Source organism: Anomalospiza imberbis, chromosome Z, assembly GCF_031753505.1.
Source record: "Anomalospiza imberbis isolate Cuckoo-Finch-1a 21T00152 chromosome Z, ASM3175350v1, whole genome shotgun sequence".
NCBI classification, from domain to species: Eukaryota; Metazoa; Chordata; class Aves; order Passeriformes; family Viduidae; genus Anomalospiza; species Anomalospiza imberbis.
Genome location: NC_089721.1, coordinates 42229234 through 42245415, shown reverse-complemented (window position 1 = coordinate 42245415; position 16182 = coordinate 42229234). Strand labels below are relative to the sequence as shown.

Genomic DNA, 16182 nt, shown 5'->3' with positions numbered 1-16182 from the left:
GATTTCTAGCACTTTGCCTCTGCAGACTAACATCACTGGGACATTATCCATACTTTTATTTTTGTTTTACATGTAGTGATGACCTAAACAAAACAATAAGTCATTGATTCGCATTATCACATGAGCCAGAGTGACTCTGCCTCAAGACTGAGAAACTGTCTCTTAAAGACAGTCTTCCTAGTGATAAAGACAATCCATACTTCAAACTGATGTGAGGAATGCCAAGATTTACCTAAAGACTTTATCATGCTCTAAGGAGCCAGCCTTGTAGCTGCAGCATTTGCGCTAAGGTGTTCTTTGAAAGAGCTTCCCCCTCTCCCAGCCTCACCACACTTCACTGTCAAGAAAACTGCCACATGAGGACAATGGTTTTCAAAGAGGAGCGTGCACAAGCAGACAAGACAATTTGTGGGGCTATGTAAAGAACATATGGGAACTGATATTCAGATTTATTTTTATCTAAAACAAACAAACAAAACCAAAAAACCCCATCCAAACCAAAGTTACAACCCATGAAATGCAAGAAGTAAAGGACAGAAGGACAGGAAGGAAAGAAAGGATGGAAGGGGAGGGAGAAGGGGAGGGAGGGAGGGAGGTGGGGAGGAAGACCACAAACCACAAATTCAACTCTACAAACATTCAACGATTTAATAAATGGTATGACATTTGTAAGGTCATTCAGCCTGTATGTCTGATAAGCTGGTGTCACATAAGGCAGTTGAGGGGCCGTGGAGGAAGTATGCGCTTCACAACCCAGATGGGTGACAGTGGCATGATCACTCCACTCCTGTGTGCAGTGAGACAGACCTGTGTGCAGTTTGTCTCTGCTTGATGAGGTGGATTCCTGAATAGTATTACTTCCCTTTAACCAAACCCTTACAGAATGGAGTAGTTTAAAAAGAGTCCTGTAAGGAAACAATGAACTGAAGGTACTGTGAGTGCATGCGAAAAGAAAATGGCAGCACTGACACTTCTACTACAGTACAAGCTCTTCATAAGCCACACTCCAAAGTAACAAACAATGACAATTTAATGACATCTGACAAGAAGTTGGATTAAAGAAAATTTCAGTTATCAAGACTATTCAGAATAGTATTTACCAATGTTAAAAATTACTCTTACCGTAATTGTGTATCATATCTTGAGATATTAGCCAATGGTAGCATGAAACCATCACAATTAGCAAGACATTTGAAAATTAACCATCCAGAACACAAAGATAAACCTTCTTTTTTTCCAGAAATGTTTCAAGTAATACAATAATAATCAATCTTGTACTTTAAAAAATGTCCCTTAATTTAATGATAAATGTTTAACAGCCTGCTCTGAGGTTTTCTTACCTAAGATCAAGGGGGAAAAACCAGCATGCCATTTGAGAATTGAATTTTTGTTGCTTAAAAATAGCTATAAAAATGCATGGAAAACTACAGTGACAAACTGAAGCACATTTCTTTGTCAGCAAACACAAATGTGTCAAAGACACATAGAAAACATTGCTGAAGATTTGAATAAACAAGTATTAGAACAAATCATCCATTTCAGAAGGTTTGCTCTACAGTTGGATGAAAGTACAGATGCTTCTAACATGTCTCAAAATCAGGAATTTCAATAATGAGGTACACAAAAAATTACTTCCTAAGCCACTAAAGGAAAAGCAATAGAGCAGATACTTTATCAACAGTAAACTGCTTTTTAAATTGAAAAAGTTTAAAAAAAGGTTTATGAAAAAACTATGCAAATGTAACTAGGAATGTGTAGTTGCTTTGACTGGAATAAAAAACAGAGTCTAGTAAGGGCGGTAAGAGGTTGTAGTACAAAATAAATTCATCCACTCCATCAATAATAGGCAAGCTATTGCAGCAAAGAATCTGGAGCCAGAAGAATGCAGGAAGTCACTGATGTTCTTAATTTTATGAAAAAAAGTCCATTAAATAGTAAAATATTTACCATACTTTGGAACAAGATAAGAAATGAACATTAAAAAATATTTATACCATAAGAGGTTGAACTACTAAGAAGCATTATTGACCAGGAATATTAGTTCTACGTGAGCTCTGAGGGTGTTTGTTTTAAAAAGAAGAGTGCTTCAAATATACTATTTCTGTGGAAATAATTTGTTACCAGTAGTATGCTACCTTGCAGGTATTTTTGAAAAAAATAAACAGACCTTATGTATCCCTTCCAAGTGAAGGTGACATTTTAACAGTGAAAAAGCAGCTGCTTTTCAAAAGAAACTCATGCCATAGAGATAGCATTTTGAAAACAGATGTTTGGAAAGGTTTTCATCATTACATGATCTTATTACTAAAACCAATGCATGTTGCCTAAAAAAGCTATTGTATCTATACACATTAAAAGCTGGGAGATAAAAATTTCCAGCCTTTCAAAAAATCTTCCAAGAAGTTTCAGTGGGTTTTGAACCCATTTGTTAAAAACATGAAAACTGCAATCCCTTTAGATTAACATGCATGAAATGACTGACAGAGTACATGGAAACTTACTAGACAAAAATTAATAAAAATTTGCATAATTAGCTGATGGGATTGAAAAAACAGTACTACATCTTAATAAGTGCAGTAGACAATGCACTTCTTCCATCTGAAGCCATGTATCTTTGCTAGGTATCTTCTTCAGATGTGCTAGTCATTAAAATAAAGTGCTAAAATAAATTGAACGAAGAACGATACCATCAAGCCACTGTGTCACATAATGCTAAACCAAGATATTACTAAACAAGAACACTCTTAATATTTTTCTTGTAAGTGCTAAAAGGGTTCTTTTAACAATAAAAACCTAGTATATTCCAATATTAAATCTTTATCTCATACTTTTAAATTTTCTAATTCTTGTATATGCTTTATAAAGGTAGATTCTAGTAAAAGTATTATTACATGCATATACTTCATAAATGAAATATATGCATTGAGATACACGCTGAAATATTGACAAGAGTGTGCAAACAATTTTAGAGACCACTGCACTAAGGCATTAAAAAAAAAAAGTAAAGGAGAGATGTCCTCCTTTCTCCTTAACCTAGACAAGAAGCAAGCCTTGGTTATTAAAAAAAACATCAATCTGTAATCCCTTTTGCAAAATCAACTATGATCCTCTTCCACACGAGCAGTAATTCAGATTCAAATCCTACTATGCTAGATGCTAAACTTTAGAGTAAAAAATTAATTACTTAAGAAGAGGTATATACATTTACACACGGGGATTCAAAGACGGCATTTACATCTGTCATTTCCTCATAGTAAAAGGGGAATGCAGAAACAAGAAACAGAACTGGAAAACTTCTCTTTAACTGCTCCTACCTTTGCTCTGAGTTACAGAAAAATTTACACAATTCATATTGGGAACAGTATGCCCTGCCACACTTTGAAAACACATTCAGTCCTCACCAATACATTCACCTATTGGTGAGGATATATAAAAATAACTTTTTCTGACTATGATATTGTTGCCCTCTCCAATTTCCCTGATGGTGTCAGAGAGAAGACAGAGCTTTTCTAAACTGCCTCTGTTCTCATAAATGTTCTTAAGCATCTATGAAAATGTGGAAGAAACAAGCAGGAATGATCAGGCAGTATTTTATGAGACTGCTGTCCTGAAACCAGGACAGCATAAACCAATGCAAATCAACACAGAATATATGAAAAAAACCCTAAACCGATCTCAAATGAAAAAGGTGTCTTTGGTATTATTCAATTTTAGCACATCTACTACATGGTGTAACACCATTTCTCCTTTCCCCTAGCATATGGAACTGCAGATGTGACTAATAAAACAGGCAACAGCATAGAGAACTTGTACCACACTGCAGTGTCTACCAGCACAGCACCACTGAAGATGTAGAGCCCATTTACCAGTTTTTGAAATGCAACTGTTTGAGTTTCTGAAGGTCATAGGAAAATACATAAATTTCAGATAGATTTTTAGTAGCTCAGCTGACATTTTCTTCATCTGCTGAAATGGGACACCCCAACAACCAGCTAGAAAAAGGCAAAAATAATTATAATCAGCTGAGAGAGGTCTAAAAGGTTTTCAGAGCATGAAGACAAGTAGTATCTTAATTTAACAAGTAATCTCTGATTTCAACAACTTGTATTAGCAGAATTTCCGAAATGGTTTAATCTTCCTTGAAGTCGAAAAGGAAAGGAAATATGAAGTAAGAAGAAAATATGTATTTTCTGAAAAGATTCAATGGAAACTACCACTGCAAACCAAATGACAAGTGAGAATATTTCATACTATGCTAAAATCTGATTTTTAATAACGTTGCTACAATAAAGACAAAAAACCTGTCTGATAGAAAGGCAGTTTACCTGCATTTAAGAAACAGAACCTAAGCTCTGCAATGAAGGTATTAAAAACACAGGGAGATAATAGCAGTGAGGTAGTCATAATATCTGGATGCTTTCTTTTCCATGTTTGCCTATGGGATTCTTTAACTTCATCTGCATTTTTCCAGGCATAGTCTATAAGCAATTTACTTTCTAGCCAAAAAACTTTAAGCGTCAGCTGATATGGTTTAACTAGGGTCCCTAATTTGACCAACTTTCCTTGCAACAAGTAATGTCCATTAGTGCAAAGTAGCACCAGTGACTTTCCCAAAATTAATCACCTGAATTGACATTACAAATTACTGAGATTCTGGTGTCATACCTCTAGTGGAAGAATGGCAAGGAACATGAGGTATTTCCTAAAACACTGATTGGAATACTGTAACTGCTGCTGTCTAATGCTATCACACAAATACTTTCTCAGGAACAGGGCTTCTGGCTCCCTCTCTTAAGGGTTCGTCTTAGAGAAAAGAGATGCCAAGTGTGTTATTTCTTGACAATTTTTCTTCCTATACAAGCCAGGGTCTTTGCTTAAGTTGCCCCATTGGAAGAAGTTCAGCAAAGCAGTCCACAAAAGTGGACACCTTGCCCATATTCCTGGTGACACTTAAGGAAGAATAGGACAGATGGCCTAGATACAACTTAACCAGCCTTTTATTTTGCTTGTGTATCTGTATCTACTTTTTTCTTTCTTCCAAAAAAAGCCTGATTAAAACTGGTAGCTAAAAGAAAACTCAATTTTCAGGCAGCACAAATTAGGACCTACCTCTGTCTCTCCCTCAGCCTTTCCAAACTTAGTCAAGATGATCTCTTTACAGGACACTGAAGAGCTAGAACTTACTTTTTTCCATTCAAGTCTCCTGGCAAAACAGTCACTTTACCTAACATAATCAGAGCAATTATCAGCAAAACAGACTTCATTCTCAGTTAACTGAGAATGTTTGTCATCAATCTGTGTTTTCAAATTCACCCTACTTTATCACATCACATGATGTTTATCCCCTCCTTGCTTTGGTCTTGTACTGTTGACCTCTTCAAACCAATTGTACTTTATTGTCCAATTTGCCTTTTTTTACCTTCTTTCCAGATGACTGGGATTCCAAAAAGCCAAATGGCTCCAGAAATTATAAACACTATCAAGACCACAACATGAAGTGCAGATGCAAACAGGGCAAAGCAAGTTAAGCTACATAAGAGAGGTGTTATTATACTAGGTACAGTAATAAAATCTTTGCCAAGATTAACTACTGAAGACAATTTATGCTTTTAGGCACTTAACTCCATTAATCAAAACAAAATTTAAGTCCATCTTCTGTGTCACATAAGCCTTCTTCCCTCCTCCACCTCCAAGCAAATTACATGCATTATGTATTTTTAGAAGGTAGTATGAAAATGTCACTATTTGTTTAAAGATGCTCCTGAATGAGAAACCTTAAATTGCATTGACTTTGCCCAACTGAAACAGAAAAAACAAACACTCAAAAACCCAACCTCCCCTCTTGTCCTATATCGCAAGGTAATGTCAGTATTCTATTTGCCATCTGTTAGAGGTGGGGCAGTCATCTTCTGTTAACTGGGCAGTTTTCTTTATCTCTTCCACAATCAATCCTTTCTCTGGGGAGACATCTGGTGTTAATGGGCCATTGAGTGTCACTGCCCAATTGATAAAAATTACTTGATCCCATTGTGAGATGCTCAGCCCAGAGGGAAGAGCCAAGCATTCCTAACTGGACATAATCTGGGATTTGGGACACCAGGACAGCCTTTTCCACTGGATTCCCAGAGGAGCAGCTGCCTTTTACACTATATTCCCAGAGAAGACCAGGCCCATCTACACCACCACTGGATCTTCAGAGGAAGACTACACTCCTCTACAGGATCACTGCTTCAAAAGAGCCACATCTGTCACTCCAGGAGGAATGCAGCCACCATTTCAACTGGACTGTACCAACACCCTGACCAACAGGGTGTCAGGTTATATTCTGACTCTGTCAGTGTTGTTTTGTATTACTGCATTGTTTATTTTATTTTTATTTTCTTCCCAAATAAAGAATTGTTATTCCTGCTACCATATATTTTGCCTGAGAGCCCCATTTAATTTCAAAATTATAACGATTTGGAGGGAGGGAGTTTACATTTTCCATTTCAAAGGAGGCTCCTGCCTTCCTTAGCAGACACCTGTCTTTTTCAAACCAAGACACCTCTCCAAACTAAACTAAGACTAGTATAAAAGACTGTGCAGAACACTGGACCCTCAAACAGATATGGAAATAGAAAACAAACATGATGGATAAAGCACTAACGATCTCCTTGGTACTGCTGAAGTGAGACAATTTCTTTACTGTGCAAACAAACCCCAGTAACAATGAAAAATTTAGCAGTCAGCAGTAACTTCCAGTAGCAGGCCAATAGCATATACTGAAAATGAACAGCAGGTGTCAGGTTGGAAGTTCTACATGAAAAATTAGTTTAATGTATGTTGACAAACTGAGGTATAAAGTCTAGAAAGAGCACTTTCCAGGATATGCACTTAAGAAATCTCTTACCTCTAGCCTTTGGTAGTTCCATCTGTACAGCAGTACATGTAAAATCTGATTTGGTATGGAATTTAGACACACCCTGAAAGAATTTTTCCGGTTTTTTAATTAATACTGTCTCTGGGTACTCCCTACATGTTCAAATCTATGCCTGAATGCAGTATTTATTTGTGAACTCTTTGAAAAAAAAGCAACATAGGTTAAAGAAGGTATCATAGTAGGTAACAGGTTAAAACAAATAAAATTTTTTTTCCAGCTTCCCCAAATAAATACCTATGCAATGAAACTGGGGAACACTTTGGGGAAATGACAGGGTTAAAGCAAGTATCCTGCCACACAGCCATTAGTTTAGCTGGCAGAATCTTAAGTTCAGCTTCACTTTTCCTTTAGAACTTTAGAACAAGGTGCCCCTGAGAGGATCTTTCAATGAGAAACTAGGCACTAGGAATACAAATCCTATAATGGAAAGCTAAACAAGTCACATTGTGAAAGAGCTGACAGAAAATTCAGACTCCTGTCTAAGATAATTGATCCAAGAACAGCTAATTTAACATCACTGACTTCAAGTGCATTCATTAGACAATGCTACCCTTAGTGATCTTCTCTTTCAAGGCTAGTGAGATGGAGAGTAATAATTTAAGCAAACTAAAGTTCAATATACTAAAAAATAAAGAGATTACTATCTGCAGAGTCTTTGAAACTTATATGAGATGACAATGGACTGTCTCCTTTGATGCTTGGTTGTTGGGTTTTTTAAAACAAGCTGAAGGAAGAAAAGCATAAGAATTTGAAGTGCCCATTCAAAATGTGCAGAAGTAACAGATACTAAATGCCAAACTCACACAATCACAAGTAAGTTTCTATAGGCAAACACTATGTAAATAGTAAGCTTTTCTAGTTTTATTTCTTCCAGAAATTTTAACTGTTTAAATTTATTACAATGCATAAGGCAGATTTATCTTATTCATCACTGCCAGCAAAGAACAGAGGGCACAAAGAGTATCACATTCAATCTGCCAAATGTTATTTCCTGTCCTCGGCTCTTATAGAGTATGAACTGACCTTAATTTTCCTGGTATGGGCTAGCACGTTGTGTTTCCTGTCCTGCAGACTAATTATTTGCTGCTACTATTGTAAACAAAGCAATGTTATAAAAATTAAACTGATAACCTATCAACTTTCATGACCCTGTGAACTATATTTCAAGTCTTTATTTGAAAGATGCAAGTCACACATCTTAAGAGCACAAAGCTGTTCCAGGAAGTCTTCATAGACAGGAGGTAGAAGTGATTACCCAAGGGTCTACTACTTTGTTGTGTAATATGAGAAACCTTCCAACACACAGCTGGATCCAGCAGCAACACAATGTAGTCTTTACCAGAAGCTCTTTAGAGACTACCAGCAAGAAAGTATTACATGGAATTTAATAAACAAACAAAAACAAACCCTAAAAACCCCAAACAAACAAAAAAAACCCAACCAACTAAAGGAAACAGTTGAAGCAGCCAAGGGACCACATCTGGACAGGTCTGATGTATACAATGCCAGATTGACAACACTTCACTTTGTCTTGAGGAACATGAAAAGCTTCCATCAGCTAAAATCCTGAAACTCTCAGAATAAAGGAATTTAACTTAAAATATGTGGGGTACAGGTATGTGACATCCAGTTGGGTTAGACAAAAAGCAGGGATAAACTCAGCAGGAGTTCCAAAACCAAACTTAAGATCATACACAGATTAAGAGCCAGACCATGAATTTTTAATTTTTTCTTTTAGTTGGAAAGGTTTCCAGGAAAAAAAATACTTGGGTTTGGATATGTGCTCTCTCTGAACTCTTCCAAAAAGAAGTGAAAAGATGCTTTTAACTTGGATTCGGACACCTTATCATGCTTTATTTAGTATGCTTAATTCTGTAAGAGATTGTTCCGGATAAAATAACAATTTGTTAATTAAGGAGAAAAATACTACAAAGAGCTTGCTTTATCCACTAGCTGTTTACAGTACATACTACCAACAGTTTCCTTTACCATTCAGGTACTTTTGTTGATCTGAGAATTTCTCAGATTTTCTTTCTCCCTCTTGCTGTATACATATATTTTTACTAATATAATCTATTAAACTCCTACTAAAAGGATGCCAGTGCATGCAAGTAATTCTGCAAATATGCTTCGTCAATTTCTATTTTAACTCCCACTTAGATTTCAGGAAAGCAAGAACCTAAAGTCGCAGCTTTAAACTAATCCTCTTTACTTTCTATGGAAGGTATGCATTTATACAGTAAATTGAAGCCTGTTGACCAAGTCTTTGCTCTTTACTTAATTAAATGGTCCACAGATTACAATCCACATAACAAATTAAACCCACTGAAATTCCTATCTTAACATCAACTTCCAAGTGTGTAAAGACTTGTAGAAGTCTTTGGTGTAAGCAGCTGCTTCCTGCTTCCTGCAAAAATGGCCAGCTACCTTCCACTCAAGCTACACTGAGCACATGCCTTTTTACCTAGGAAAGAAAGGTATGCTCAAATCGTCTATACCTTGTTCTGCAGAAACACATAAGAACAAAGAGATAGGAAATCAGATTGTTATTCAAATAGTGCCAACATTTCACTGCTGCAGGCCTTGCTCTACCTGGCACTTGTCTTGAAGTTCAGGTACAACTGCCCTTCCTTGCTGATTAAGCTTTCTCATTGCTATGTAACTCAAATGTATGTATTCACATTAAAGTTTGTATGATGAATTGTACTGAATGCCATCAAGAACACTACACTAAGATGCTCTGCTTGAGTAAGCTTCTCAGCGTACTGCTAGTAAGCCTATGTGTTTACACTCACTTGCTATCCAGATAACAGTTTACCTTGAGCTACATAAAAACATTATAGAATAGTTATTTCTAGTTAACGTGAAACTGGAAAGTAGACTCCACTGTGATTACTGGACAGAAACTCGAACAACAAGCAACAAGAGTAGTTAACAATGTTTACAGTAATTTCCATCATGCTCAGTTCTAGTACTGATTTAGAGCTTCAGAGGCAAGGAAAGTCCAAATGGTGTGGCTATGCACTTTTCTACTTGCAGCAAAACAGAACTTCAGGACCAGCATCAGCAACCAGGGAAAGTTTCCTAGTGATCTAGCAGACAGATTAATAGATGCAATGCTGGAAAGGTATGAAGCAGTGTGGTAAACTGTTTGTTCTTCTCTTTAGAAAAGAGACTTTAGAAAAAACAATCACCTTCATAGCTAGACACAGTGAATAAAGGCATCAAGTCAAAGGTCTATGAGCCGTCCCTTCTCTAGCCTTCCCACTGCTGAGAATACTACAAACTTTCAACAGCTTTTTCAAGCTGGGGTGTTTCCATAAAACACCATGTGCTGGTGTATTTTTGTAAATCCAGCCATGACCAATTGCTTAAGTTTCTGAAGTAGTGATGGTGGCTCTGCTACATCAGGCTGTATTTATTATCACTCCAGAATGACAGGAATGGAAGATGACACCATACACCAAAGGCAAATGAACTGCTTTACTGCGCTTCTAAAGTATCAAATTTGCAGACTGACAAAAATTTTCTAAGACTTCTCCTACTTAACACCAATGCTGCTGCTTAGATGATCACTGTACTCATCTTCATCTCTTGTTTTTTCCTACTAATCCTTCAGTTTGATCTTCTTTGCAATTTACTCCCAGCAGCAGTTCTCAATTACTTTCTTTATTTTATTTCATTTCCAACCATAGCATTCTGAACAGAATGGGATCACTATAAGCTTAGTAAACATACCCTGTTGCCAATTTCTACCTCCATTCTCTAAAATTCACACATTCAGATTTGAAGGATAATTACAGCAATACATCCCAAGTTACAGTAAGTACCTGTCTACAGCTGAAGCTTGCTAAGGTACCTCACCTCAGAGCGAAAATCATCTAGAGTACTGGAAACCTACCATTTAAAGTAAAAAACCACTCAACTATAACCCAAGGATAAGTCATATAAAAATATTCTGAATTATTTTAATAATGGAATTACGTTAGACAGAAGAGAGTTCCATCATTTAAAATGCCAAGTTTTCTCGCTTCACTTACAAGAACAGCTTTCTGATAATGAACATGAAAATAAACTTTCCAAGGCCTGCCTGAGAGTTAGACTATGGGGTTATCAAGTGACAAGAGCCTAGGAAAAACAGTTATTTGGATTTAAAATTTTTTAAAAGGTTTAAGATGTGCTCAGCAGGACATTTAAGATGAAGAATAAAGTCTCACTTTCCAGGCAAATATGAAGTTTTGAGTACTGTGCATCCTCCTGATACTTGTTTTTCATTTAATTAATGGGAACTTTATGACATTTAATTGCTTGAGTCTTATGAAATTATACAGCTTTTAAACAACTTTGATATACATATAGTTATGGGCAATCACAATTCAATACAAAATAGTTTCTCCATAGACCTTTAGCAAGGTGGCTTCTTTCAAGTAGTAAGAAAATTCACACAATAACTTGTCCCAGGCAGGTTCATGTTCTTTGGAAGGTTTTGTTTTGCCTTTTTTTAAAGTAACAAGCAATATTTTGCCCCAGAAGAGATTTCAAACTTGTTTGTTAACTGTAACAGTATCAACTTTACAGGAAGCAGAAATCTTCAAAAATTATTATGTGTTAGAGCTTACAAATTATTCACGAATTTGAAAATCTACTGTCTTTCTAGAACACTTCTGCATTTAACAGGAAGCTTGACATGGAAATACAGAAAAATTATAAAAGTCTCTTTAGATTCACTGTTCATAAATCTCCTTGTGATTTGTACCCAGGGTCACGTAAACAATTCTCTCTTCCCTGTTTTCCCAGTTCATCATACACTGTAGAAGTTTGATGGCAAGCACATGCTGGCTGATTAGCTGGCAGTTATATGTTCTTCTTGCATTTCTTCTCTTGAGGCAATAATTCAGATCTCTCTCTACCCAGCTCGAAGTTTCATAGTCTGCAGAACGTAGTTTTCTTTATGGCCCTCTGACTGACAGAATTATCTAACCAGTTGAACAGGCTGTAATCTGACAGGAAGAGGGGCAGAAAAACAGCACAGCTACAAACTACCTCTTAGAGGAGAAGTCTAATGCTCACCTTTTATTGGTAAATTGATTTTTAAACCTCTAGGTTTATCATATTTACAGTTTTAGAAATCTAAACTTTGTAGCGCATGAGGATCTTTTTGAACTTGAAACTGTTCTAGTAGGTGAACTTAATTCCACCCCCTACAAACTGGCTGTCACCCTGCATGGACACCAGGACATTCTAAACAGGCTCTTCCAAACATTTGAACGTTCTACACTTGATAGAAGACTGTAATTTGACATTAGAGTACTGATTTTAGGTTTCTTTTTAGTTAAAAACACGGCTGGACAACAGTCCTTTCACTTCCAAAAACAAAGTTAACACTTCCAGCTACACAAGTCTGACAGCCCTGAAGAATGACCAAAAAAAAAAAAAAAAAAACCTAAAATAAATATAAAATAAAATATAAAAATATATTAATAGTATATATTTTATAAAATATAAAATACAAAAAACTAAATTAAATAACTTAAAAAAGACCCCTAATTAGGGTTTTATACAACATCTATTATATGTGTGTGCCTTGCATTTTCATAGAGGATAGCTTTAACATTTTAATTTAATGTGTTTGAATTTGTTTTTTCAAGGACTTTTTCCCCCTCAAGAGAGATACTATGCTGCTGGATGCTGACATGGCTTTAATACCACTTCAGCTTTATTATATAAGACATGTACATGATCACTCCCATTCTTAGCTGAAATAATGTGAACGTAACAAGCAGGTTAAGCACTTGTAAGAAAGCAAAGCCAGTCTTCCTAACTATGATCTGCCTGCTAACCACCACATTTCAGCATTCAGTTCAAATATAAATTAGTTTTAGTACACAAAATATAACAAAATATATAGCCAAGAATAACTGAAATAAACAAGTGCTTACCTTGACTCTCCACTACTGTTTCCTACACTTTCTTCATCACTGTGCCCATTCATTGTAAATATCAAAAAGTTTAAAAAAATAAAAAGAAGTCCACGCAAGGTACAAAGTGGCTATCAGGAATCCACTTCTTGCTACTCTGTGTGTTTTCTAGACACCGTATGTGTTTGCTTTAGTGTTCTCAGCTGTTATTCAAGATTTCTCCCAAAACACCTAAAATAGGAATGGAAAACATTAACACAATTTTAAAGTATGTTTGCAATTGAAGACATACTAAAAATAAACTTTTTTTTCCACTGACAGTGAAAGGGGGCATGTTTGACATCATGTCTGTAACTCAAAAATATCCTTCTTTTGTGTGTGTTACCTGTTCACGGCTGATCATTATATTATCATTTCCTTTTCTGAGGAAAAAAAATATTTCCTGTTGTCTGTGAAAACAACAAAAAATAATGTCCAGAGAACAACGGGTGTTCTTACTAATTATTTAAAAAAAACTGGACAATCTAAACAAAATACACAAAATGCAGAGAAAAACTATCTTGCTTTTTGTTTGACTGCAGCGGGGTTCCAGCACACACTTCTTTTTGCCATTATACTTCTTCATGCAACTTTTCATGGATGGTGCTGTAAAGATGGCAACTTCTGCTGAACTACTAGCTCTAGAATAGGAAAAATTACAGAAATTACATTTTCTTTAGTACTGCGGGGTGAGAACAGTTCACTGCCTAGCTGCACTGTAAGTCGTGTCCTAACTTTGGGCATAGTATTGAATTAAGGACAAAAGAGATCTAAATAGCCAAGAAAAAAATGCCTGCTTGAAGAGGTAGGTAAAGATTAATGTTCTGCTAAGATCTTCTTAGTAAAATGTATTTCATACCCAAAACATAGTGCTAACGTTTCCAGGAACTCACGTAATGCTACCCACTTACAGTTGTGGGCAGCAGCAGGAAGATAAAAGACTGTACACGAGCTCCCACTAAATCAAACCAGCAAGAACCCAGAGATGGAATGATCATTATTCCATATACATCAGTCTCCTATTCCTGATTACTACGCAGTCAGTATTCGATGCAGCAGAGAAAGTTTAAGCTCACGGTAAATGGGCCGCAAGTATAAGTTCAGTGATAATCAGATCAACTCGCGCCCTCATGGAATTAGCGGTGTGAAAGCGATTAGGGTCTTGCCTGCCCCAGTGTGCTCCCCAAGAACAAGACACAGCCCAACCCCGAGCCAGTCGAGGCAGTGGTGAGGGAACTCTCGCTCTGGGGCGGGCACTGCCCTGCTCTCACACCGCCGGGCCGCTCCGGACCGCGAACAATGGCGATGAGGAAGGGGAGCGCGATCGGAAGGAGCCCAGCAGCCACAGGGGGCTGCGAAGCGCGACTGGGGACCCCGCGGTGAAGTAGGGTAGCGCCGGGCGATCCCGCGACGGCATGCACCGCTGCGCCTTGGGCACCCAGGAAACATCGCGGGCGGCGGCAAAACTTTCTCCCCGCCGCCCGCTCTCTGCTCCGGGCCGATCCGATCCCGACTCTCATCCTCTACCGCCCGCGCCGGTCTCTCGCTACCCGCCCACAGGGAGCGCGTGCAGCGCCGCCCGCTCGCACCGCAAACCGTGCGGCCTGCACAGGTGCCGCTCTCTGGCAGCGCTCCCAAGGCCGCCGCCGCCGCCGCCCTCCACGATAGCTTCCCCCGCCGCCCACCACGGCCCGGAGCAGAGCCGCTCTCGGGCCGCCCGGACGGCTCCGCACTGGCTCCCCCCGCAGGAGCGCGCGGGAGCAGCTCGACCGCACTGCCCACAGTCCCGGAGAATCCCTCCCTCTCTCGGCGGAGAACAGGCAGAGGGCCCGAGAAGCCAGCCAGCCCGGCGCAGGGCATCGACCGCCCTCGGGACCGGCAGCGGGGCCGCATTTTCTCCGCACCGCCCGCCCCCCTCTGGCTTTCATCTCCGGCAGCTACACAGCTCCTGGCCGGCGAAGGGAGCCATAGCGGCCTTTGCCTACCTGCGGTGCGTGGGGCCCGGCCGGCCCAACCCTCCCCGGGCCTCCCCAAGGCCCGAGGCCTCGATGCGCCCCGCGGGGCGTACTGCTGCTGGTACCGCAGCCCCGGGTCGCGGGCGGCTCCCGCGGCCACGGTTGGGCCTGGGAGGCCGCCGCTGCTCTTGCGGGCTCCGCGCTGCCCGCGCCGCGGGCTCGCTCGCTCCTTCGCTCGAACAATGTGGTCAGGACCACCGTGGGAGGGGTGCAGGGAGAACCGGAGTGGGCTCAGCTCAGCTCCGCTCCGCCGCCTACTCCTAAATCCTGGCGACCGCCGCCATCACGCCGCCGCTCCGCTCAGCCTCCCCCTCCCGCGGTCGGATGGAAACCCCGGGCGTGATGTCAGCCCTGCGCCCTGGGACCGACCGGCAGCGGGAGGAGGAGCCTCGGGCGGGGGCGACGAGCAGCAGCCCCGCCGCCGGGCCCTGCACAGCGCGGTGGAAGCCGTGCGGTCGCTCTGAGAGGTGCCGCGCTCGCCACAGCTCCCGCCCGCCATCTGCCTTTAGCTCCCTTCTGCCTAGCGCTGGGAAAGCTCCCATCCGGTGTGCGGGCGCAGGGCGCTGCCCGAGGGGCGCCATGATCTGAGCGCCGCGGCCGCAGCCCGGAGCGGGCCGCCTGATACTGCGCTGCGCGGCGCAAGGGTTTTGTTTGCGGTTTTCGGTGTAAAATCACGGCCCGACGACAAACGCATCCGCCTTTCTCACTTCACGCGGTCACAAGCGGTGCTGAAGCGTGCTTATGGAGGTTTGGATTGTTCCCTGGCAGGGAGCTGGTCTTCCTCCTTGAATCCAAATACCTATGCCCGGTCTTAATGCCCGCTCCTTTCCAGTGATCAGAGTGGTTTAACGAGACGCATGGTCGTTACTGGAAAAAACCGAGCAATGCAACCCCGAAAAAAACAACACACATGCAAAAAAAGTAATATGTGTGTCCAAATTTTCCCACAGTGGCAAAGTAGCAGCTGAGTGAGAGTGTCCTGTAAACAACACAACTTGGTGCTGGAAAGTGAAAGCAGCCAACCTGCCCTCTTCCCCGTAAAAGCGCACCTGCGCTGTAAGGCTCTGTCACTCTGCAAGAGGATTGTGGGGACGTTACTGACTGACGTCTGGCACCAGACCTTTGAACACCCTGCAAGGGTGAAAGAGGTCAGATCAGCAGGAAAAGAGTTTCCTCATCCGTGCAGGAGATCTTGAAGGAAGCTACTCACCCTGTGGGTATACGAGAAGACGGTCACAGTAGCTGTCAAATTAATTCAGGTTTGAAGAGTTGTATTGGCCAGGACCCAGAT

The 16182-nt window shown here is 40.2% G+C and overlaps 1 protein-coding gene across 1 annotated transcript in view; it reads right to left on the bottom strand.

Moving 5' to 3' along the window:
• The window catches only part of CHD1 (chromodomain helicase DNA binding protein 1), a 54889-nt gene extending 39713 nt beyond the window's left edge, over positions 1-15176 (bottom strand). Inside the window, exons 1-2 of the mRNA XM_068176424.1 lie at positions 14862-15176; positions 12859-13068 (exon numbers count right to left, since the gene is read on the bottom strand). Coding sequence (XP_068032525.1) covers positions 12859-12911 — 53 coding nt within the window. The 5' untranslated portion in view covers positions 12912-13068; positions 14862-15176. The remainder of the gene's footprint in view (positions 1-12858; positions 13069-14861) is intronic.
• Between the last annotated feature and the right edge of the window lie 1006 nt (positions 15177-16182).